Genomic DNA, 26304 nt, shown 5'->3' on the forward strand with positions numbered 1-26304 from the left:
CACAGCTTTCAAACAATGAGGCCACACAACTAGTAAAAGTGTGTAAGTGTATAAGAGAGTTGTGTGTGGGTGTGTATGGGAGTGTGTGAGTATGGTGTCTGTGACAGAGTATGTGGGTGTTTAAGTGTGAGTGGGGGGGTGTAAGTGCATGTGAGAGTATATATGGGTAAGTGTGCTCTGAGGACTTAATCAACATACCAGGACATTTACCAACTACAGAAAGCCCTCCTGGTGTTAAGATGCTCCTTTTCAGAAACCCATGATACTGTGCAGTAACTTGGGTGAAAAATAGAAGCAGGGTCACATCAAGTTTAAAAAAAAAAAAAAAAAGAGCCAGCATGTTTCATGGTGAGTGTTGAAATTGGATTTCTGGCCACTGTAGTTACCTTTTCTAAAATCCCAAGATAAAGACTGGAGGCTTCACCTGTTCTTCTCCCTCCTCTCCTAAAGCTATAAATAGGTCTGAAGCTCATCTCCCCTTTTAGCAGGGAAGGGTCAGATTACAGGGGGCAAAACCAAATAATAAAATGAGTGTCCTGGTATTTCAGAGTCAGTCTGCCATCCCCAGTCTCTCTCCTTCCTCTGCTGTGCTATCCTAGAATCAAGGATCCCAGCCACAATGCCTCTGTTCAAACTTACAGGTAGGTGTGCAGAAAAGATTTGGAGAACTCTGGGATCTTTTTGTCCGGATGCAACCATTCCTTTAATTACTGTGTCAGCTTCAGCAACCCTCTATTTAGGGTTCATAACAGCTTCAGATGTACACGTCAGAGAAAGGCAAAGCATTTTCAAGTAGTTGCTTTCTTTCTAGTAGTGGGAGGAGGGTTCTTTTCTCAAGCTATACCTTTGAATCCCTTAGAAAACTGACTTCAAGGCACAGAGAAGGGTTGTCAGCCCTGTAGTAAATATCATGACCATAGAAGAGACATTAGTTAGCCCAGACTGTTCCAGTGCTTTTCAATCCACACTTGCACTCAGAGAATTAAAAGAAAAAAAAAGAAATCAATTGTATGTATGTTTCATTATAAAATGCCAGACATGCGAAATAAAAAAATAATTACACCAAAGGTTAAAGTAATAAACACTCACTTAGGAAAACTAGATAGTCACATAGTCTTGTTGTTCAGGGATCCACTCAACATTTCCCAGCTCAGCTTCTCAGCCTGTGGTTTATGGGAGAGTAAAGATGCTTTTAAGGATACAGTTGCATTTGTGTTAAACCTGTAATTGTGCAGCCTTTGGGCAGGATAACTTTTAGCTTAACATACTGTGACTATTATGTATTTATTCCAAATTATCCATAAAACCATTTGAAATGGATGGTTGATATTCAAGTTTTCTTATCTCCTGGGCTTTTTTAAACCATATTTTATATGCATAAATGTCCTCTTGACCTTATTTGCAGGTAAAACTTTCTCTTGTATAAAGAGTATTCCCATGGGATTGGGTCTCCGAAATGGTGGATCACTGGGTGCTACCCCCTTGTTCCATGCTAACAAATAAGCTGGTTTTGTTTGCCCAGTTCCAGTGATGTTTGGGTGTCCTACTCCTCAACAGATTAACCCTTTGTTTCCTTTTAAGTTTCCATTCTACAAAAAGTACCTTTAGTGGCTCATTTGTGGAGAGTGGGCTTCATATTAACACATACAAGGCCCCAGGTTCAACCCCTAGCATAACAGCCCAGCAAAAAAGTACTTTTTAAAGAATATTAATATGTGCTTAAAGGCATGCTGGTAAGGATGGGAATGAAAGCATACAGTGCCTTTATCCCCATGATGCGCTCGGGCAGTGTATAGTAGACTAGAAGGTGAGTTAGAGCAGCAGTTGGTAGTTTCCCATCTGTGGCAGCCTACACTCTCTTTCCCAGACCCTGGGTTCATGGTCACAACAGATGCTCAGAGTTGTTCATATGTTGTGTCTTGTTTGTTTCACTTCTCACAGGTCAAGGAAAACGTGAGTATTTTGGACTGTTTTTCTTGCAAGTACCTGTAAAAGAAGTGACAGTGTCCCTTGATTTTTACAAAGGGGCTTATTTCTCAGCAGCATTTATAAACGGAACTACTGAAAGTCAGTAATCACTAACAACCTTCATGGCTCTCCTGGATTTCCAAAACACAAAAACTAAAAACAAAACACTCACTATTTTCCACATAAAGGAAATATGATCCTAGGCATGCTGGTGAAGGCTTGTAATCTCACTGGCTGAGGCAGGGGGATGGAGAGTTCAAGGTGAGCCTGGCCCACATAATGAGAATGTGTCTTAAAGTACAACCATAAAATGCACAGGCAGATAAGGCCACCTCCCAAGTTACTTGTTCGCTATGCTGAAATAAAGCATGCAGATTCATCAAAAGGGTGTACTAAACTTGGCTTTAGATGATCCTCAACTCTAGTATCAGAAAAAAGATTTTGTAGTAAGGTTTTGTTTTGTTGCCAGATAAAACACGATTTTAGATAAAATTAGCTTTGGTTGTGTGTTCTTCCTGCTCTCCAAGTCTAACGTCCTTTTGCTGACTGATGTGGTTCTGTCGCCAAGTTTCTCTGTAAGATGAGATGTGGGAGGTGGGAGCCTGCAAGCTGGCCTACCCCACACATGAACAAGCTGCTGGGAAATAGGCCTGGCTTTCCGGGCTATGGAAGCAAGCATGATCTTTTCTCAGGAGCCGTGTACTCTCTGCATCGTAATCCCAAGTGTTATGGAGTGCCCCGTGCAGGCCATAAATATTCCATGTTTGATCTTTATAGAAGCAACCAAGGTGAACTTTTTATTAACATCCTCCTTTTAAGATAATGAACCATGAGGCTCTTGGTGACTGGGATTTGCCCAAGGCTACCCAGATGCCGAGGGCACCCTTTCTCATCTTAATCCAGTGGCCTATTTTGCGTTTTACCTGTCCCTTTTCTATCTGTCCTCAGATAGATGTCTCTGAGACACTGCCCCTCAGCTGTCCCATGATCTCAAAGAACATGCTAAGAAGGGGTCAGTAATTATCCACACATGTTGGAGATTGTTTGTCCCTCCTGAATTTGGGTTGTCATCACATCTTATCTACTTACTTTTAAATACTTCACTTTTCCTGCCTGAAGTCACCACCATGCCCTGAAGTAGGGGTAAAGGCAGAGCTCTTGAATTAGCGATCAAATTTCAGCTGCGCTTGCATAGAGTCAAAACAGCTGTCTAATTCTGCTGAACCAAAATATCAACCATATCATTTTGGGTCATGTAAGCTACTTGAGAATATAACTTTTAGCCATCGATAGTCGTTTAGAGAAATGCAACCTTAGTAAAAACTATACTTTTAAAAAATGTATGAGGCGGCTGGAGAGATGATTCAGTGGTTAAGAACACTGACTGCTCTTCCAGAGGTCCTGAGTTCAAATCCCAGCAACCACATGGTGGCTCACAACCATCTGTAATGAGATCTGATGCCCTCTTCTGGTGTGTCTGAAGACAGCTACGGTGTACTCATAAATAAAATAAGTATTTTTAAACAATGTATGAGTCAGATAGATATAAGCAGTCCCAGATGACAAATGGTTGTTCTGGAAGACTCAGGATGTCACCAGATGGGGTTTGGTCTCTGGCATCAGTCCTATGCTATCCCTTCCTAAGGTCGGCACTGCCACAGGCACATTATGACAAACCACTGACATCCTCATTCTTGTCATCGTAACCAATGTCCTATCTCCATCTGCCCTTCATGGTGCATGAAGCGTCTTACTTCCTCCCACCACTGTCTCTGAGGTGCCCGTGATGCTCTGGGAGGAACGATGCTATTTCTAGGGGTCAGCTGGTGGTGGGCTGGGGAGGCTTCAGCTATCACATCTACTTAGTGCTCTGTTTGCTTCACTGTGAGCTGCTGGGCTTGCCAACGAACGACTAACGGCGTCCAAGCATGCTTCTCACTTCTCAGTCTCTGGAGGTGTTGGAGTGTGACAAGGCAAAGGAGTGTTTGAGGTTCAAGTAACACCATCTTCCCTGTGAACTCTGCCATCACTAGCCAGGATTTTAATCTAGTCACCTGAAAGTGTTGGTGACATCATGAGTCACTTGCTATCATTTCTAATGGATGCTTCATCCCATACTATCATAACTACATATCATCCTTAATGGCCCAGAGCTAACCAACTGGGAGCTTGCCCAGCACTGCCAAATTACCTCATGCAGTTTAATCTAATGCTTTGTTTTTCTTGAGGGGTTTCCACATACATTACGTCACAACAACCTCGAGAGTGAGGTGGGGTGGTGTTAGTGCCCCCACTTAACTCGCAAGGAAACTGAAGCAGAGCAGGGTGAGGGAGCTGATAATGCAGGGCTTGAACTCATTCTTCACCACGTGTGATTGACAACAATCACCTTTTGGAGGCCTGCATAGACCCTGACCCCAGAGGCCGTTCTCACTGGGTAGTTATCCCTGCCAACTCCGCGGCATGTTTCTGTCAGTGTTGCTCCAGTAGCCTAGCTCTTTGCTGCTCTCATTACTGCCCACCAGCTGTTTTCTGCAAGTACCAAGTCTCCTAGTGTTGCAGGAGTGAGTTGGGAGATGGCCAGTGAGCTGGGCACCAAGAGAAGACAATGGAACGCAACAGAAGAATGGATACTTTTTTTGGCCGTCACTATGCCCTATGATGAAACCAGGCCTTACTTTCTGAAGGTTTGAGGATTATTCGTTGCCAGGCTGGTGGAGCTCATCCTTGTTTCTTTGTTTTAAAAATGGGAAAACTTTGTCTGGGTGGTGGTGCATGCCTTTAATTCTAGCACTTGGGAGACAGAGGCAGGTGGATCTCTGAGCTCAAGGTCAGCCTGGTCTACAGAGTGAGTTCCAGGACAGCCAGGGCAACACAGAGAAACTTTATCTTGAAAAAAGAAAGGAAAGCAAAACAAGCAAACAAACAAAAAGAATGGGAAAAGGGGCTGAGTCCAGTGCCGGGAACCCACCCACGAGGTGGGAGGAGAAAGCTGACACCCAAAGTGTGCTGTCTCTGTCTGCACCCCCCCCCCGTGTGTGTGTGTGTGTGTGTGTGTGTCCCTTTCTGTCTCTCTATCTCTGCCTCTGTTTTGTCTCTGTCACATACACACCCACAAACACAGAGAGACAGACAGAATGAGAAAACATAAGGTGCAACAGTAGGTTGGCTTTCTAAGGATCACTGTGTCAAAGGCCACGCCCACAAAGAAAGGACTCCCACCACATACTACCAAGTTTTGGCACCTCCCTTTTACCACATAACAACATATCACAGACATCAGCTTGAAAAATCAAAGAACAAACCAACCAACCAACAAACAACATGAAAGTTAGCTGCCAGGATCATCTGTCCTTTCTACGGTGTCTTCAGAACTACCAAGAAGACCCAGCTGACCCAATGGAAAGGACTGTGTTGTGTATTAACTATGAAACCAAGCTTAGGAGGTTGGGGATTTAGCTCAGTGGTAGAGCACTTACCTAGCAAGTGCAAGGCCCTGGGTTTGGTCCTCAGCTCTGAAAAAAAAAAAAACAAAAACAAAATAACAAAACCAAGCTTAGCCCTGCACAAACAAGTAATGTTACATTAATGTCCTGAAGGAGTCTAACTGCATTTCTAGGGTTCTCCAGAAGTGTGCTCTATACACAACCCTGCAGAAGTGTGAGAACTGGCCTGGAGCTCTGACTGGAGATCAGGGAAACCATGAAGCCAACACACATTGTCCTAATCCTTGTGTCCTGGGTGGCTTTTGGACAAGGGTGTCAACTAATATGTGAAAAACCTCTTCTAGAAATCGATGATGCAATGCGTAGCTTTGCTGAAAAAGTGTTTGCCTCTGAAGTCAAAGATGAGGGAGGTCGGCACGAGATCTCCCCCTTCGACGTGGATGAGATCTGCCCCATTTCCCTTCATGAGATGCAGGCCCACATATTCCACATGGAGAACCTGTCCATGTCTATGGACGGCAGGAGGTAAGCACGGAACCTTGGGACAAAGTGGTGGCTCCCGGTCTGTCTGAGTGCGGGCTACACAGAAAGGAAGAACTTTGCCGGCGTTCTGAGTTTTTCCTCCTCCTCTTGTGCTAGGTTAGGGTGAGAACTAGTGACAAAAAAAAAGAAAGCAGTCCCTTCCTGCCCTCTCTAAATAAAGCCTTTCTATCACCCAAGAAGGGAACTGGAGCCTCCAAAGTGGGCTGACAGCTGCAGTGAGCACGCTCAACATAGACATAGTTGGCCCGGGAACTGGAACTCAAAGGCCTTGTCTTCAGGCATGTCCCCTAGTCAACAGCAGGGTTGCTCTCTGACAGGAATTCCTCTCTGGCAAGTATGAGGGCACTTTGACCTTGGAGGGATACATCTTCATCTCTGCCCATACTGCACCTGTATGAACGTTACCCTTCCCCCAGGAGTTATCAGAGGTCTTTTATGAAAAAACTATCCCCTTGATTTCACTTCCTATAGCTCTTTGGTCCCCAACCTGCTGCTCTCCTCTTGCTGCCTTTTTCTTGGTTTTATACCTTTAAAGCAAATTGGTTCCTTTGGGATCCTCTATAGTATCTCAGGGCAAGTCTCTCCTCAAAGTAGAAACTCAAAAAAAAAAAAAAGCAAGCCCAAAAATCTGTCCACATAAGAAAACAGTATCAGCTGGGAGTGGTGTCGCATGTCTTTAATCTCAGGACTCAGGAGGATAAGGAAAGCAGATCTCTGTGAGTTCAAGACTATCCTGGTCTACAAAGTGAGTTCCAGGATAGCCTGGACTACACAGAGAAACCAAAAACCCAACCAAAATAGCAACAACAAACAAAATCCAACATGAAAGAAAGAAAACAGTATCAATCAAGTTTTTAATACTGTGCAAGATATTTGAGATGTATTACATCTCACAGAAATCCTATAAGGTAGCTAGCTGCCTTAGCTTGTCATCATTGTAAGAAAACACCCAAACGCATGGACTTAGAGGGGGGAATTTGAGCTTTATTTGAGCCTGTGGTGACCAGGGACATCACAGAAGGGCTCATGATGGAGCAATGCTGGTTGCTTTATGGCACAAAGAGGGAGGAGGGAGGCTCAGGGTCTCAGTATCCCCTTCAAGAGCATGCCCCTGATAAGGACCTCATTTCAGATGTGAACACTAACAGAACTCCCTAAGTTGGTACTGTACTACCAGGGAATGGAAGTTCATAGAATTCAAGGAGCATAAATACAATGACACCAGGTACAGCTGCCTTCACCCACATCCACTGTAACAGCTGCATAGCAGGCTGTATTCACAACAGACCATTGTGGAAGAAGGCTGTTATGTTGAAGGCCTTCTGATATATTCCCTCGGGTCCCCTGTTAAAAGAAGCCATCGAATTTGCTGGTGCTTTCCTCTCTCACTATGGTAGCCTCTTGATTCTGACAACCAGTCCATATTTTAATTTTTTACTTTTTTGACCTCAAAATGAACGAGTATAGTGAAAAAAATTTATCTATTTCAATGGGATTCCTGAGGAGGATCAAGCTAATATTTTTTTTTTATTTGCTAATTTCAAACCCAGAAAAAGGCGCTTCCAAGGACGGAAGACTGTAAATTTGTCCATCCCACAAAGTGAAACATCTTCTACCAAACTGTCCCACATTGAAGAATTTATTTCTTCATCCCCGACCTACGAGAGTGTGCCTGACTTCCAGAGGGTGCAGATCACTGGTGACTATGCCTCTGGGGTGAGTCATGCTTGCCACGCAGATGCTCCCTTCCTGTGAAGGGCATGTTGCTGGCCTCCCTTGCCTCGCTTCCTCTGCATCTCAGTCCTAATGCTGAAAGTCACATTTCTGTATGCGCCGTCAACCCACAGTGTCCCTGTTACCTGGTTTACTAACATTGACAATACAAAGAAGATTCACAGTAGATAACCCAGACTACAGTGGACAGGCAGGGCAACAGGACAAAAGCAAGCAGAGAAGAAGAACGCTTAGTTCTAGCTGACTGCACCTTAAAGGAGAGACGGAGGTGGGGGGTGCACTGCAGGTTAGCTGAGCTTGCCAAGGAGGCTGGAGACCGGAGTTCCAGCCCCAGCTTCCACATGGTGGAGGGAGAGAACCAACTCCTGCAGTTGTCCTCTGATCTCCATATGTGCGCCATGGCACATTCAAAACAAACAGGAAGACCTAGTGGAGGGGGGGCTGGAGAGGTTGCTCAGTGGTTAGAGCACTGACTGCTCTTCCAGAGAACCTGGGTTCAATTCCCAGCAGCCACATGGTGGCTACAACTGTCTAGGATTTTAGTTCTAAGGAATGCAATACCTTTTTTTGCCCCTCACACCATGGTCATGATTGTGGTCACACACACACACACACACACACACACACACACACACACACACGCATGCAAAACATTCACACACATAATAAAAAAAGAAAAAAGAAAAAGAAAATTCCAACGAGGTTGTTGTCTTTAGACCATATAAGGTCTCTGGGTTTGTTGCAGAAGCTTACACAGCAGGTGTTCCTTGGAGTGGATTCTAGTATGTCACAGGGATGCTGAACTCATGTTACTAACAATGTGCCCTGCTTGTTCTATCCCAACAGCTGGCCAGTTAATAAATCTCTGCCTCAGGGGCTTGCAGGATCAGCATCATATTGGTGAAACTGCTACTGAGGGATCAGTCTCTGCTCCAAATGTGGATTTGGTGCCAGTGCTGGGCCCCTGTCTCATGTAACTGACCCAGGCAGTTGTGAGACACTCACAAGGCTCAGGGTGCTGAAATGCAAGCCATTCTTGTTTGTTTATTTTCTTCAGTATGGCAGCCAGGGTGTTGAGCAAATGACAGGCGCAGACAGTAAAGACCTGACATGAAATTCATGATGAAACGGTTCAAAGCTTAAAACTTAGGAGACACACTTGGCATCCATGTGCTTGGCAGACACAGGAACCGAAATAGAAGAGAAGATGTACGGAAGTCAGGGAAGACATGTTCTGGGGTCTTGTGGCTTCACTTAGCAGCTGAATAAGGCTAAGCTGCTGAGCCGTGTTCCACTTGGCTGAGCTCTGTAGCCAACAGGGGCATCCTCAAAATGGAAGCATGGAGATTCGGAGGAGCTTCTCAGGACTAAAGTCTCAAGGCCTATGTAGCCTGATAAATAGTCAATACAATGCAATTGGCTCTTATCAATAAGGGCCTTATTACTAGGCCTTATTATGTCTAGGCCTTAAATGCTAAGGTGCTGAGGGCTGGAGACATGCAGGTGAGTAGGAGCCCACCCTAACCTATGAGGAGCGATAGAACATCGTCTTTGGAAGCTGACCCTCAGACCTAGGCTTGCTCTGGGTTCTTTAGGCTAATGCAAGCATCTGTCTTTCAAAATAGACTGAGCGTGAGCTGTCTGGTGGTGACCTATGCCACCCTGCTGATTGCCAGGGTTCGTTCTCGGACCTGGCTGGCCGGGTGTCTCCTTCCTCACCAGCTCCCATATCTGTGTCATTCCCTGAGTGCACAGTCAGCGGAAGAGGACCTGCCACAGAGGAGGACCCCACTCCAGTCAAGGGTGCACCAACCAGCAGCTGCACTCCCCTGATAGAACTCCAAATGAGCTCTCAAAATAGATTCACCCGTCAGAATCCGTCATCTGTGTGTCCAGCCTTTGAGATCACACTTATGTTGTCCCCAGAGAGAAGGTCTTTGGGGCTCTGATAATACAGTGAACTGGAGGTAAGGCGAGGAGTCTCCAGCAGCTCAAACCAAGTTTTATTCTAGAAGCCTTCTCTTTTCAGACAGAGATAAAATTCTCTAAGACTATCTAAAAGAAGATGTGCATAATGACGCATGCCTGTACTCCTAGGAAAGATGAGACAGAAATTTGAGGCCAGCCTGGGCTACATAGTGAGTTCAAGACACTGTCTCAATTTATTTTTAAAGCTAGGCATGTTGTCTCAGACCTGTAACCCCAGCACCAGGGTGGTAGAGGTAGGGAGAGTTTAGGGTCATTCTTGGCAACATTGTAAGTTGGAGATCTGTCTGGCTACATGAGACCTTGTCTCTAAGGCAAGGAGATAAGAAGTCGGAGGTCAAGCCTCAGCTATAAAGTGATGCCTGATTTGATGGCTGAGATACTTTGTTCAAAAGTTTACATTTTATTTGTTTTGTTTTGAGACAAGACCTTGTCCTGGAATGCCTGTGTAGATCAGGCTGGCCTTGAACTTACAGCCTCAGCCTCCCAAGTGCTGGAATTATAGGTGTGTGTCACCACATCCAGTTTCAGAAGTATGTATTTCAGTGTGCAAATGTCACATGAAACGAAGAACACATATGCAGTGGTCGAATGAATTCTTTTTAAACATGGAATCACGGGACTTGGTATATATACACAGTGTACTGAGTACCAAATGAGTGTACTTAAAATGAGTACTCAAAGTCCACATAAAGTGAAAGCAGGAAGGATCTGAGTTCAAATCCCCAGGACCCATGTAAAAAGCTGGCCATAGCCACACTTGCCTGTAGCCCCAGTACTATGGGCAGCAGAGACAGGAGGGTCCCTGGGTCCTATTACCTGCCCCCTTCTCTCCAGGTTCTGTGAGAAACCCTCTCTCAAGGGAACAAGACACTTGGTGTCCCTCTGGGTCACACACACAAAATTAATTGTGACATCACGACATATTCAGAATAGATGCAAATAAAAAATCATGGGAGGCGAAATTCTGCATTTTCTTATGAACTGAACACCTAGATTTAAAAGTGTGTGTGTGTGTGTGTGTGTGTGTGTGAGAGAGAGAGAGAGAGAGAGAGAGAGAGAGAGAGAGAGAGAGAGAGAGAGGGAGAGAGGGAGAGAGAGAGAGAGAACCAGAAATTGGAAAAGGGGGAAGAGGTCCGAAGGAAGGGAGAGATAGAGAGTGTTCCATGGGGAAGCAGGGTAGTCTAGCTGGTAAGGGAGCAGCAGAGGAGGAAGGAAGGGGTGGGGTAGGGCTTAGGGCTAGGAAGTGGCTAAGAACAAAGTATATTGACACATGTGACGGTGTCCAGAGAGAGCAGTACTTTCCGTGACAACCTAGAAACAAACAGTAATGATAAGAAGTTCTCGTAATCACATTCATCTTTAGATGATCTAAACAGGGTACCCGGAGACTCAGTGATAAAGTGGTTTGCCTGGATTTGGGTTCTAGCACCAAAAAAACCTCCTCAGAAACAAACGCAAAATTCACAGGAAAGATTTCTACCTCCGGTAAGGTATGGTACAAAGTTAAAAGAGGTAGGGAAAGTCCAGGAGTCTCTCCTGCAGAGAGTCCCGGTGTCCCGGACAGGCAGGGCAGCTCAAGGCCACAGCACACCGGAAAGCCGCCAGAACTGTGAGAGATCAGCCAGCTTCTTTCCAGTCTCACGGGCTCAACTCTGACATTTCCTCTGCAGGTAACCGTTGAAGACTTCGAGGTGGTTTGTAAAGGTCTCTATCGGGCATTGTGTATACGGGAGAAATACATGCAGAAGTCATTCCAGAGGTTCCCCAAGACCCCCTCCAAGTACCTGAGGAACATCGATGGCGAAGCCTTAGTAGCAAATGAGAGCTTCTATCCAGGTATCTTATTCTCTTATGAATGTAAGGAGAATAGCTCTAGGCTTATCTACTAAATACCATTTTGTTTTGTTTTTGTTTTTCAAGACAAGGTTTCTCTGTGTAGTTCTGCTTTGTACACCAGGCTGGTCTCAGCTCAGAGATTCATCTGCCTCTGCCTCCCAAGTGAGTGCTTGAACTAAAGTCGTGGGCCACCAATGCCTGGCTCTAAATATAAATTTTAATGTATATTTTTAGATTATCAGCGACACAGCCTTAAAGTATCTCGTTACCACTAGCCCTAACCTGCGGCCTGTATTAGTCACATGATCTGGCCCTTATAACACCTCTCTTCAGGATCTCCGAAACCCCAAGTCAGACCTCTGTATCCTCCAGCCTCAGTGGTTATGAAGATGTCCTAATTACTTGGCTCCAGTCAGCCTCATCCTCACTTCTCTGCTGGTTAGTAAAGCACAGTTCCAAGCACATTACTTTCCTGATTAAAAAACAAAACAAAACTTTCCATGTGGGGCCGGAGAGATGGTTCAGCGGTTAAGAGCACTGACTGCTCTTCCAGAGGTCCTGAGTTCAAGTCTCAGCAACCACATGGTGGCTCACAACCATCTGTAATGGGATTTGATGCCCTCTTCTGGTGTGTCTGAAGACAGCTTCAGTGTACTCATATACATAAAATAAATAAATATGTATATTTTTTAATTTTCCATGTTCCCCTACATAGCCAGTCAGAACCATCTGCCTCTATCCAAAGGGCATTTCAGCCACTCAGGTTCTTATTTGCTCAATGAATCTATTTCTAAACTGAACACTTCTATCCCCCGCCCCACGCCCTAGTCTTTGTTATGGATGGGAGGAGTGTTTGTGACAGGATCTCCCTGTAGCTGAGGATGTCCTTGAACTCTGACCCTCCTCTCCTACCTTCTCAAATTCAGGCATTACAGGCTAGCATAACATCTCCAGCTTTAGTCAGAAGCCTTTCCAGGTCGAGCTTGAGCACTTTCCCGCAGCTGTTCTGTTGCTAGGCTTCTCCCCATCTCTACCTCGCTCAGTCACCCTAACTTCCAGCTCTAGAGTCAACCTAAGTCTTCAGAGTGCAGACCAGCACCATCATGTCTTTCTCCCTTTTCTTCCTCCTCCCCCTCTTCCTTCTTCCCCTTCTCTTCCTGCTCCCCCTTTTCCTTCCCTTTCTCCTCCTCTTCTTTTGGAGGGGAATGGCTTTTAAAGACAGGATTTCACGATGTAACTCTGACTGTCCTGGAACTTGTTCTCTAGAGCAGACTGATCTTGAATTCACAGAGATCCACCTGTCTCTGCCTCCCTAGTCTGGGACTAAAGGTGTGCATCAAAAGTGTCTGGCAAGAGGCTGGTTTTGTTTTTAAGTAACATTCTGGAGTTTTGGCACACACACACACACACACACACACACACACACACACGCACACACACACATACATCAGTAAACTGCACTAAGCAGAAAGTCTGTGTTGACCAATTTCAGGAAACTAAAAGTATTTATTACCATATCTGGTGACACCTGCCTGGAATCCCAACACTGGAAGGTAAAAACCAAAACTCAAGCTAATTCCTTCACTACAGAACAAATTGGAGATCAGCTTGTGCTGGAAGAGCCACTCTATAAAGTCTGCCCTCAGGCTGGAGAGATGGCTCAGTGGTTAAGAGCACTGACTGCTCTTCCAGAGGTCCTGGGTTCAATTCCCAGCAACCACATGGTGGCTCACAACCATCTGTAATGGGATTCAATGTCCTCTTCTGGTGGGTCTTAAGACAGCTACAGTGTACTCACATACAATAATAAATAAATAAATAAATAAATAAATAAATAAATACATAAATAAATCTTTTTTAAAAGTCTACCTTTCACCCCCATCTCCTTAACTGTCTTAGTCAGGATTTCTTTCTTTCTTTCTTTCTTTCTTTCTTTCTTTCTTTCTTTCTCTCTTTCTTTTTCTTCCTTTTTTAAGATTTATTTATTTATTATGTATGGGTACACCATAGCTGTCTTCAGTTACACCAGAAGAGGGCATCAGATTCCATTACAGGTGGTTGTGAGTCACCATGTGGTTTCTGGGATTTGAACTCAGGACCCCTGGAAGAGCAGTCAGTGCTCTTAACCACTGAGCCATCTCTCCAGCCCCCTTAGTCAGGATTTCTATTCCTGCACAAAACATCATGAACAAGAAGCAAGTCCATGACCAAGAAGCAAATCATGGAGAAAAGGGTTTATTCAGCTTGTATTTCTCACATTGCTGTTCATCACCAAAGGAAGTCAGGACTAGAACCCAAGCAGGTCAGGAAGCAGGAGCTGATGCAGAGGCCATGGAGGGATGTTACTTACTGGCTGGCTTCCCCTGGCTTGCTCAGCCTGCTTTATTATAGAACCCAGGTCTACCAGCCCAGGGATGGCACCACCCACAATGGGCTGGGCCCTCCCCCCTTGATCACTAGTTGAGAAAATGTCTTACCCCTGGATCTCATGGAGGCATTTCCTCAAGGGAGGCTTCTTCCTCTGTGATAACTCCAGCTTGTGTCAAGTTGACAGACAAAACCAGCCAGTACACTAACTAACTAAACAAGCAAACAAACAAAGACATAAATGAATAAATAGAAATAAGAAATGGTGACCTACATCTTTGATCCCAGGAGGCAGAAGCAAGTGGGTCTCTATAAGATCGAGGGCAGCCTGGTCTACATAGCAAGTGAGAGGCCAGCCAAGGCTTCATAATGAGGCCTTGTCTCAAAAACAAATTAAAAATAAAGTATTTCTAAGTAGTGTATTAATTATATAAATACTACTAAATAACTTGAAAATCATTTTTTAAAGATTTGTTTATTTTGTTTATATACACTGTAGCCACACCAGAAGACAGTATCAGATCCCATGAAATATGGTTGCTGGGAATTGAACTCAGGACCTCTGGAAGAGCAGTCAGTGCTCTTAACCACTGAGCCATCTCTCCAGCCCCTTGAAAATCATTCGTATGATAAATAAAAAATATTTTTATAGTTTTTTTTGTTCATTTGTTTTTCAAGACAGGGTTTCTCTGCATAGCCCTGCCTGTTCTGGAGCTCCCTCTATAGACCAGGCTGGCCTGGACCTCAAGAGACAGCCTGCCACTGCCTTCCAAGTGCTGGGATCAAAGGAGCCAGCAAAGTCCGGCTCCTAGTTATTATTATACTAACAATTTAAGTCACTTTGGGAAAATAAGCTTTGTTTAAAGGACGAACTAAGCTAGATGTGATGGTGCATGACTAGCCCCAGCATATGTGAGGCAGGAGGATTCTCTGAGTATGCATTTTAGGCCAGTCCAGTTTACATAGCAAGCAAGTTTCAGGACAGCCAGGGCTACACAGTGAGACCCTGTCTTTAGAAAGAAAAGACAAGTTAAGTAATGTTGGGTAGTTATAACTGATGAAGTATAAGACGACAAACTAATGTGATTTGCAATATTTCTTATTTGGGTTATTTTTTACGTGGCCATCCATCCTATGTGCTGATATATTACTCTGTGTTTTATTGAAAAAGTATTTACCCCTCCTCCGAAGAAGGGAGAAGACCCCTTTTGCACAGAGGACCTTCCTGCAAACCTGGGCTATCACCTCAAGATGAAGGGTGGTGTGATTTACATCTACCCTGATGAAGCAGCAGCCAGCAGAGATGAGCCCAAGCCTTACCCTTACCCGAATCTGGATGACTTCCTGGATGACATGAATTTTTTGCTTGCTCTAATTGCACAAGGGCCGGTGTAAGTGTTTACTGAGATCTAAACATTAGCAATCAGTGTTCCTGATGATCCTGAGAATGCTTACCTCATGTTCACCATGTTCAATACTGCCTTCAACTCCTTTATTCCTTGCAAGGATATCTATCTATCTATCTATCTGTCTATCTATCTATCTATCTATCTGTCTGTCTGTCTGTCTGTCTGTCTATCTATCTATCTATCTATCTATCTATCTATCTATCTATCTATCTATCTATCTATATATCTACCTACCTACCTACCTACCTACCTACCTACCTACCTACCTATCTACCTACCTACCTACCTACCTACCTACCTACCTATCTATCTACCTACCTACCTACCTACCTACCTACCTACCTACCTATCTATCTATCTATCTACCTACCTACCTACCTACCTACCTACCTATCTACCTACCTACCTACCTACCTACCTACCTACCTATCTATCTACCTACCTACCTACCTACCTACCTACCTACCTACCTACCTACCTATCTACCTACCTACCTACCTACCTACCTACCTACCTACCTATCTATCTATCTATCTATCTACCTACCTACCTACCTACCTACCTACCTACCTACCTACTTACCTACCTACCTACTTACCTACCTACCTACCTACCTACCTATCTATCTACCTACCTATCTACCTATCTATCTATCTATCTATCTATCTATCTATCTATCTGTCATCTATCTATCATCTGTTTTCTAATCTATCACCTATTTATCTAATCTATCAATCATTTATCATCTGTTTGTTTATTTGAGGTGTCTCAAGTGGGCCAGGCTAACATCAAACTTGATATGTAGTCCTGACTGACCTTGAACTTCTATCCTACTGCCTCTACTCCCAAGAGCTAGGACTGCAGGTTTGCACTACCATTTGTAGTTTATGCAGTGCTAGGGATAAAACACATTAGTGTTAGGCAAGCATTCTATCAGCTGAGCCCTACTCTTTTTTTCCCCTTGATTTTATTTTAATTTTTATCTTATCATCATTATCGTTATTACTGGGGGCAGGTAGGGTTTCTCTGTGTAGCTCTGGCTGTCCTGGAACTCACTCTGTAGACCAGGCTGGCCTTGAACTTATAGAGCCTCCTAAGTGCTGACATCACAGGTGTGTACCATCATCACTGCCTGGCTTATTTTAGCTTATTAATTATGTATGTGCAAGCGTCTTTGTGTGAGTTTGTGCATGTGAGTGCAGATCCTATAGAGGCCAGAGGGATCAGAACCCCTGACCCGCTGGTAACAGGTGGAGTTGTGAGATACTACATAGGTGCTAGGAAGCAAACTCCAGTCTTCTTAACTCAGAGCCACCCCCCCAGGATTCCACCCTCCCCTGAAATACCTTCCTTACGGTTCAGGAGCTGAAGCATCTGAAAGCTGAGGGAGCCAGTAGCTAGCTCGATGTCACACAGTGCGAAATCAGGATGTGCCCAAGTCTACAGACTCCACAGCCAGGGCACTTACCAGTGACCTGCACGGTCCTCATAGAATTTTAAACATCATCCCCAGTCTTCCCTCTTTACTATATCCATCTGCGATGGAAAGCTGGATGCTTTTCAGTAGGGTTAACTATGAAAGAAAACAATGTTCCTGCAACCCTTTCCTCTTATGGGTGAGAAGAGTCCTGGAGGTTTGAAATTGTCGACCGTTTTTCCTCACATATCCAGAGCGATGTTTGGAATCCTGTGTGTTTTCTTTTCACAGTAAGACTTACACTCACCGCCGTCTGAAGTTCCTCTCCTCCAAGTTCCAGGTCCATCAGATGCTGAATGAGATGGATGAGCTGAAGGAGCTGAAGAACAACCCCCACCGGGACTTTTATAACTGCAGGAAGGTAAGTGTGGGCTCAGAGCTGCTCAGAAGGAAACACAGTGTGGAGGTCTCGAGGACCAGATGCCATTTGCTGAGGAACCTACAGCTTTCTGCAGGTTACATGGTTTTACTGAAGGTAGGTAAATTATATCTAGCAGATTTGAACTGCCATGCTATTGTTTGCTCAAGAGACAAAGAAAGAAAAAGGGAAAGAGAAAGGAGAGGGGAGGGGAGGGAGAGGAGAGAGGATATAGGAAAATTACCATTAAGATTTGAAAGCCAGGGGACTGGAGAGATGGCTCAGTGATTAAGAGCACCGGTTGCTCTTCCAAAGGACCTAAGTTCGATTCCCAGTACCCACATGGCAGCTTACAACTGTCTGTCTCTTCAATGCCAAGGGTTCTGATGATCTCACACCAATGCACATAAAATAAAGTTAAATAAATTATAAAAAGGAAAAAAGAAGAGGAAGCCACTAGAAAGAAGTTAAATGGCAGAGAGATTGCCCAACTTGAGGTGTGCAAGGCCCTGGGTTTGGGGCCCAGAACTGCAAAACTATGACTGTCACCCATAAAATAGAAACCCCAAACTTTGAAGAGTTACTCCTTCAAGTTTGGGAGAGCTTCCTTCTCACCACCACCCAGCTGTTTTTTGAAGCAAGGTCTCATGTAGCTCAAACTTGATATTTATTTGAACATGACCTTAAGCTCCCGATCCTCCTGCCTCCTCCTCCTCTCCAGGGCTGGATTTGGCTGGGATTACAGGCATATGCCAGTGTGCCCAACAAACATCATAATTTCAATCTTAACTTCTTTGGGTGCAAAAAGCCGTGCTAGCATATTGGCTGTGCTGATGTTTTAGAGCCACAAACCGGCTCACATTCTTGCCCAGGTGCATAGAGCATACAACTGGGTCTTTACCATTGGGCCACCTCTACTGACTATCAGTTCTCACCGTTATCTGTCTCTCCATCCTTCCACAGTGGGGTCTGCAGGCCTTGTGGCCACTGATGGCGCTATACAGAATGCTGACCGCTGCACTTTCTTTCTCTGAATGTGTGCACAGGTGGACACCCACATCCACGCAGCTGCCTGCATGAACCAGAAGCACTTGCTGCGCTTCATTAAGAAGTCTTACCATATCGATGCCGACAGAGTGGTCTACAGCACCAAAGAGAAGAACCTGACCCTGAAGGAACTTTTTGCTAAATTAAATATGCATCCGTATGACCTGACTGTCGACTCTCTGGATGTTCATGCTGTAGGTTGGGAAGATGCTCGTTTGACTCGCTCTGATGACAGAGAACCCCAAATGTCCCAGGCCATCCCTCCCTTAGCACAACCTTCTTAGCTACCTTGGCTACTGTGACGACTGAAAGCACCCCTGATGAGCTTTGAGTTATCAGTCACACTGGACTTCGTTCTTGAAGCCTTCTCTTTCCCTGACATTAGTCTCCTGTTCGATTAGAGTCATTCCTGGGGACTCTGCTTCCAGGAAGCTCTGATAATCAAAACTTCTGCTCTTGTTTCCTCGCCCAGGGACGGCAGACGTTCCAACGTTTTGATAAGTTCAATGACAAATACAATCCTGTGGGCGCGAGTGAGCTTCGGGACCTCTACCTAAAAACAGACAACTGCATTAATGGGGAGTATTTTGCCACTATCATCAAGGTGAGGAGAAAAAGTACTTCATGAATACGGTTCATGAATAGGGGAGGAGAGAAGGGAAGACAGAAAAGAAGGAAGGGAGGGAGAGAGGGGAGGGAAGGGAGGGCAGAATCTTTGGGGAAATGTCTTTGTTTCCAGCGTAGAGAAGCTAAGGTGTGGTTTAGGGGCTAAGAACCTGGCCTGAGGTTTGGGCAAACCTAGGAGCATCCCTTGTAGTATGTGTTTCAAGAAGCAAGTGTAGACTGTGAAGCCAGGGGTGGTGTCCTAGGGAGTGGGGGTGGAGTAAGGGAGTTGGGAGAGTGGGGGTCATGGGGATGGGGGGATAGAGCATGGGAGTGGGGGGCATGGGGTGGGGAATGGAACATGGGGGTGGGGGGCATGGGGTGGGGGATGGAGCATGGGGGTGGGGGTGGGGGGCATGGGGTGGGGGATGGAGCATGGGGGTAGGGGTAGGGGGCATGGGTGTTGGGGTGGGGTGTATACACAGATGCACTTGTCTTGCTGGTCCCATGGATGGATATCTTGTTATTCTTTGTCGGACTCTTGCCCCTGGTCTCTGTCACTGCATAAGCGTCTTTTGACCTTGCTTAATCCTGGGCTCTCTGTTCCCTTAGCTCTTTGCTACTTTTTCTTCCTTCCTTTCACATTTCCATGTCTCCTCTTCCTAAATCTCACTGATTTAGACCTCTGGGGTGGGGAGGACTTGTGGGAATTTCTGGCCTTGGACCTCTTTCTTGGATTTGCAGGAGGTGGGTGCAGACCTGGTGGAAGCCAAGTATCAGCATGCGGAGCCCCGCTTGTCCATCTACGGTCGCAGTCCAGATGAGTGGAGCAAACTCTCCTCTTGGTTTGTCTGCAACCGGATCTACTGCCCCAACATGACATGGATGATCCAAGTCCCCCGGATCTAGTATGTATTCGGCCCTTCCCCATGGATGGGAGGGCTCCGGAACCCATTGTCCTTTTCCTCTCACCTGCCTCTCATTCCCACCTGAGCCAGAAAGTTAGAGCTCATTTAGATAAAAGTCAGCTAACTGGGAATTTTCTCTCTCTCTTTCTTTCTCTTTCCCTCCCTCCCTCCTTCCCTCTTTGTCTGTCTGTCTTTCTATGTAGTCCAGGATGGTCTCAAACTTGAAATCCTTCTGCCTCTACCATCCGAGTGCAGGAGTTATAGGTGTGCATCACCATCCCAAGTTCAGTTTGGTTTTTCAAACTAAAATAAGGACTAGTATATACTTCCACAGGGGAACATACTTCCTAAGTAACAGCAGAGCTAGAGTAAGGACCGTGTACATACTATGCCAGTCTTCTCTGCTAGAGTAACAACTGTGTACACTACACACTGGTCTCTGTGTTTGGTTCATTCTTTGCCAAGTTTGTCTGCACTACATTGGCATATAACTTTTTTTCTTTTTCTTTTTCTTTTTTGTAATACAGCATCTCTCTACATAGTCCTGGTTGCTTGGAACTGTCTATGTAAATCAAGCTGGCTTTCAATTTGAAGAGATCTACCTGCCTCTGCCTCCTACGTGCTGGGAGGAAAGGCCTGAATCACCATACCTGGCTCTTTATTTTTAGTTTTGAGACAGGGTCTAACTGTATAGCCCAGGCTAGAATTGAACACGCAATCCACCTGTTTCTCTCTCCTGAATACTGGGATTACAGAATTGTGCCTCCAAGTCAGAATCAAAGTATAGTTGTCTTGTATCTGAACCTTTACCACCATTGGCTGATTCACCTACAAGAACCCAAGTTCTTTATAATCCGAGTATTTATCTGTAGTGCTGCTGAAGAAGTCTACTCTCTTCCATGTCATAGGCAGTCACCCCCAACCTGCAGGGATGGCTTCCCTCCTAAGCGAGCAGTATCATTGGTCTTTTATCTAACTTACATGCGTACATACTCTAGTAATCCCACTATGTGCCCTCACTGGGACTGGGGAGATGGCTCAGCTGGTAATGTGTTTGCTCCACACTCATGAATCTCTGAGTTCAGTTCTCTCAAAACACCTAAACATGGCATCTCATGTATTGAGTTGTTACCAGGTTTAATGTAGCTACTATTTTTTGGCTATTTAGAATTTTTTTTTGGTGGGCTGGAGAGACAGTTCAGAGGTTAAGGAGCACTGACTGCTCTTGCAAAGGTTCTGAGTTCAGGTCCCAACAACCACACAGTGGCTCACAACCATCTGTAATAAGATCTGATGCCCTCTTCTGGTGTGTCTGAAGACAACCACAGTGTGCTCATATACCCAAAATACATTTTTTTAAAAGTTGGCATCTATACAGTGGTGTAATTTATTATTACCATAGATGAAGTATGTATATGTATGTGTATGAGACAGACAGACAGACAGACAGACTCCCTTTGAGTGTTGGAATTACCAAATTCCAAGCATGTGCCCCCACTTCTGTCTAGTTTGTGGGTTCAGAATGTTGAACCCTAAGGCAAGCAGCTAAGCTGCATCTCCAGAGCTGCTCTTCTTTTTAGTGCCTGCATTTGTGTCTGTGTGAGGGTGTCAGGTCCCCTGGGACTGGAGTGACAGCATGAGCCGTGTGTGTGCTGGGAACTGAACCCGGTTCCTCTGGAAGAACAGCCACTTGTCTTTAACCACTTAGCCATTCCTCTAGCCCCAAGAGGTACTCGGGATAGCCATTCCCGTTTGCTGTCTTGTGACCACACACGTACCACTGAGATCGCTATGACACAATTACTCTAGTCCCCATAGCTGGGCTTGGTTGTAAAGGCTGAGTTTCATGCCACGGAGGTGTTTGTAGAAGAGCAGGAGCATGTGGTATAGCGTCTCCCAGGATCAGTTCAACCCCAGCTCATGTGTCTGCACAGAGGATATCTGGGAGTGGGTGTAGGAGGATCACACCAGGTCCTTTTCTGTCCCAGGACATTTGGTTCTCTGGCTCCTGCACAGTTCTACTATGCTCCTCTCCCTCTTGCCTTTAGTGATGTGTTCCGATCCAAGAATTTCCTGCCACACTTTGGAAAGATGCTGGAGAATATTTTCCTTCCGGTGTTTGAGGCCACCGTCAACCCCCAAGCTCACCCAGACCTCAGTGTCTTCCTCAAGCACGTAAGCATGAGCCTTCAGCGCTTACCTCCTCCTCACAAGCCAGCTGGTCTCGCTGGCCTCGCTGACTTCCTGCTTACTGGTCTCGTCAAGTGGGCCTCCCTTGGGTGCTGTCTGAGGAGTTTCTCTGAATGCGGAGCCTCTGTGCTCGGCCTGAACCCACAGCATGGCTCACTTTTCTGACAGATCACTGGCTTTGACAGTGTGGATGATGAATCCAAACACAGTGGTCACATGTTTTCCTCCAAGAGTCCCAAACCTGAGGAGTGGACAATGGAGAACAACCCGTCTTATACTTACTATGCCTACTACATGTACGCAAACATCACGGTGCTCAACAGCCTGAGAAAGTAAGTATGGGAGAAATGGGACCGGAGCACTGTCCTTTGGAACATCTGCTTGTGACTGTGTTTCATTGTCAGTATGTGTAGTGTGTGTTGCCACAGATGTGCCATGGAGCACACGGGAGGTCACAGGACAGCTTTCAGGAATTGGTTGTCCTCTTCCAGGTTACTGAGGCAGGGCCCCTCCCTCTTGTTTCGACCATGCTAGGCACTAGGTGGTTGTGAGTTTCCTGCCAGCTTTCGCCCCAGCCCCATATCACCTCAGGAGTGCTGGGATCTCAGATGCATGCCACCGCATCTTGTTTGTTTTTACATGTATGAATGTTTTACCTTCATGTATCTCTGTATCTGTACGTCATGTATGTGCCTGGTACCCAAGGAGGCACATACAAAGACGGAAGATGTGCATGCATGGGGTAATGGGCTCCTTGTCCCATCATATCCTCTGCTGCCTCCTTCACACACACACTCATGCATACACACTCACACTCTCACACACACTCACATACACACACTCATACACACTCACACTCAAACACACTCACACACACTCATACACACACACTCTCTCTTTCACACACACACTCACACATATACTTATACACACTCACACACACTCATACACACACACACACACTCACACACATATACCTATACACACACTCACACATACACACTCACACACACTCATACATACATACTCACACTCTCACACACACATACACACACTCACACATACACACTCACACACACTCATACATACATACTCACACTCTCACACATACTCACATACACACACTCATACACACTCATACACACACACTCATACACACACACTCAAACACACTTACACACACTCATACACACACACTCTCTCCCTCTCACACACACATATACTTATACACACACTCACATACACACTCATACACACACACACTCACACACATATACTTATACACACACACACATATTTCAGAAGAATTACAATAGTCACAGTTATGTTTTGCTGAACATGTGGATGCTGTTCCCTTGCAAAGTCTTAACTCTGCCCATAGATCTTCTTGGAAATATCTCTGCTGTGAGCATTTTATTTTCACAGGGAACGAGGCATGAATACATTTCTGTTCCGCCCCCACTGTGGGGAGGCTGGGGCTCTCACTCACCTCATGACAGCCTTTATGATAGCAGACAATATTTCTCACGGCCTCAATTTAAAGAAGGTGAGTTTGCGTGTTCTTTCTTTCTTCTTTCTTTCTTTTCTTTCTTTCTTTTTTCTTTTCTTTCTTTTTTCTTTTCTTTCTCTCTTTTCTTTCTTTCTTTTCTTTCTTTCTTTTCTTTCTTTCTTTTTTTCTTTTCTTTTTTTCTTTTCTTTCTTTCTTTCTTTCTTGCTTTTTTTTTTTTTTTTTTTGAGACTGGGTCTCATATAGCTCAGGTTGGCCTTGAAGTTGCTCTATAGCTGAAGATGGTCTTGATTTCTTGATTCTCCTGCCTCTCCTTTGGACTGATGGGATTTGGGATTATGGGTGAATATCACTGAGTCAAGCCTGGACTCTTTCTTTTCTTTCCTGTCTCTTTTTTCTTTCTTTCTCTTTTTTGTTTTTGTTGTTGGAGGCAGGGTTTATTTGTGTACAGCCCTGTAGAACTGTCTTTGTAGACCAGGCTAGCTTTCATCTGGCAGATCTACCTGCCTCTGCCTCCCAAGTGATGGGATTAAAAGGGAATCTTTACTTCCTTGGGGTTTTTTTTGGGGGGGGGGAGCTCAAGACAGAGCTTTTTTGTGTATCTCTGTAGACCAGGCTAGCCTTCAGCTCAGAGATCCATCTGCCTCTGTGTCCTAAGAGCTGGGAGTAAAGGTGTGTGTTAACCCTGCCTGACAAGGGGATCTTTTCTTAATAGTAATAATAATTCTATACTAGAGCCTATAACAAATGAATCATAATGTTCGTTTTCAGTATGAGATGCATTTTGAGCTCATCCGTGGATCAAAGATAAGCAGGAAGCACTCCAACCCCATCTTCCTAATTTCCCTAGCCAGCAGCTGGCAGGCACCTCATAACCTGAATGCTTCTTAACTCTTTAGGTTTGAAAAGTTCAGGTCAGCTATGGGAATAAGGTATCAGAAGTGGGAAGGATAGGGCAGACCTCAAGCCCCAGGCGGATTGGAAACTTGGGATGAAGTCTATGCTAGGTTAGTGGGAACGATCATAACTCTTTGGAGAGCCAGCCTGTGACTGAGAGAAGGACATTTTCCTGATCAGGGACTATGGAACCCTCTCAGTCCCACCAGCCACTGCTGTCTTTTCTCTAGGCTAACATTCAACTTTGCAAGGTTGAAAAGGGAACAGCTTCAACTGTGCTTCTCTGAGTCCTTAGGACTCTTATTGTGAAGTGGGGATCATCGAGCATGGTGCATCTTGAGGTAGCTTCTTCTATGAGAGTCGAAAGGGGTTCCTGAACTGCCCTCAGAGATGAATTACCACACATCTCTGGACTTCTATCTTAGAACTCTCACGGGCAGAGTCAGAGGCAGTTGGCTTCCCTTCGGCTACTTTTTGCCAGGTTTCTTGTTGTAACGTGTTTTAAAATGTCTCTTGTGATAGTCATAACTTTCATGTAGCCAAAAAGAAAAAGAAAAAGGACCAAAAGCAAGTTTCGGGGTGAATTCTGAGGTGTAATTACCTAGATCAGACCATTTAGCTTTCACAACCTAGTACTCAGATTTTAAAAAAGCTGATGTTCCCAATGCTTCAGAAAGCAATACCAGAACATTTAATTTTAACTAGTATTCATATTGAAAAACTACAGTCATTCCTAGGAGATATAAAGAGAGAGGCGGGTACCTTTGTTGAAAGCTAAAGCTTAAGGTTGACCATGCATTTGTTTGTCTTTTTGCTTTTCAAGACACAGTTTCTCTGTGTAACCCTGGCTGTCCAGAACTGAATTTGTAGACCAGGCTGGCCTCAGACTCACAGAGATCCACCTGCCTCTGCCTGGATTAAATTGTGTATTAAGGGTGTGGGTCACTGCCACCAGGCAACCTTGGGATTTTTAGGTTTTTTGCTGTCTATCCCTGTCCGTATCCTTATTGTGGTTCTTACTTTCTCTGCAGAGTCCTGTGTTACAGTACTTATTTTTCTTAGCCCAGATCCCCATTGCCATGTCTCCACTGAGTAACAACAGCCTGTTTCTCGAATATGCCAAAAACCCTTTCTTAGATTTCCTCCAGAAAGGCCTGATGATCTCACTATCGACCGATGACCCGATGCAGTTCCATTTCACCAAGGTAGGCACGGAAGCTTGAGCAGGGCGAGCAAGCGTGGTTCCTGGGCTGTCATTCGCCACCCAGGAACTGAAAGTCAAGGCGCGTCTTTATCCTCTTTCTGTAGGATGTGTATTGTTCCATTTACTAATGTGCCTCCTCCTTTACATAAATAACCACAGGAGCCCCTGATGGAAGAATACGCCATCGCTGCCCAAGTCTTCAAGCTGAGCACTTGTGACATGTGTGAGGTGGCAAGGAACAGTGTCCTGCAGTGTGGGATCTCTCATGAGGTAGGCTCACCAGCCTCCTGAGTGTTGGGTCTGCAGTCTAACCGCTGACTCCTTAGGGAAGTGGGGGAAACAGGGAAGTATTGCACGGACCACTTACAGCTGCTTGGATAGGGACTAGAGGACTATCCCGGGCTGGGAACAGCTCAGCAGTAGGGCACAAGCCTGTGAGGATCTAACTGGAGTCCCTAAAACTCCTCCTACCCAGCACTGGCCATGTTCCATGTTTGATTTCTCAGGAACGTGCACACAGAGGCACTAAATGAATGACCACCGTTTTTCCTTTTGTTTATGGGTAACATGAACATTATGGTGGAGGAGCAATCGCTGCCTATCCCACTGTAAAGAGACACAGAGCCCTCTCTTTCCTTTGTCTTACAGGAAAAAGCAAAGTTTCTGGGTAACAATTACCTTGAGGAAGGTCCTGTTGGAAATGACATTCGAAGGACAAATGTTGCTCAGATTCGCATGGCTTATCGTTATGAAACTTGGTGTTATGAGCTCAATTTAATTGCTGAGGGTCTTAAATCAACAGAATGAATAAAGTAAATAAA

At 45.1% G+C, this 26304-nt stretch overlaps 1 protein-coding gene across 4 annotated transcripts; it reads left to right on the forward strand.

The window, feature by feature from the left end:
• Nucleotides 1-542: 542 nt before the first annotated feature.
• AMPD1 (adenosine monophosphate deaminase 1) lies at nucleotides 543-26304 on the forward strand. 4 transcript variants are annotated; one of them, XM_080915824.1, is made up of 16 exons: nucleotides 564-641; nucleotides 1942-1953; nucleotides 5759-5939; nucleotides 7508-7673; nucleotides 11351-11516; nucleotides 15055-15274; nucleotides 17001-17130; nucleotides 18174-18368; nucleotides 18647-18778; nucleotides 19522-19685; nucleotides 21734-21860; nucleotides 22044-22207; nucleotides 23301-23421; nucleotides 25311-25484; nucleotides 25643-25753; nucleotides 26132-26304. In XM_080915824.1, exons 1-16 carry the CDS (start codon nucleotides 620-622, stop codon nucleotides 26288-26290), a joined length of 2244 nt encoding a protein of 747 aa, XP_080771950.1. In that variant the 5' UTR covers nucleotides 564-619; the 3' UTR covers nucleotides 26291-26304. The 4 variants fall into 4 exon arrangements, with proteins under 4 accessions (XP_080771951.1, XP_080771950.1, XP_080771952.1 ...); XM_080915825.1 differs by lacking the exon at nucleotides 1942-1953 and having other exon boundaries at nucleotides 543-641; XM_080915826.1 differs by lacking the exon at nucleotides 25311-25484.

This window comes from Micromys minutus, assembly GCF_963924665.1.
Source record: "Micromys minutus genome assembly, chromosome: 4".
Classification (NCBI taxonomy): domain Eukaryota; kingdom Metazoa; phylum Chordata; class Mammalia; order Rodentia; family Muridae; genus Micromys; species Micromys minutus.

Bases quoted from the DNA above. Each gene is read 5' to 3' on its own strand.
- AMPD1 (XM_080915824.1), top strand. From the start codon at position 620: ATGCCTCTGTTCAAACTTACAG. The intron at 19,686-21,733 runs GTATGTATTCGG...TCTTGCCTTTAG, and splicing joins ATCCAAGTCCCCCGGATCTA to TGATGTGTTCCGATCCAAGA. The intron at 22,208-23,300 runs GTAAGTATGGGA...TTATTTTCACAG, and splicing joins GTGCTCAACAGCCTGAGAAA to GGAACGAGGCATGAATACAT.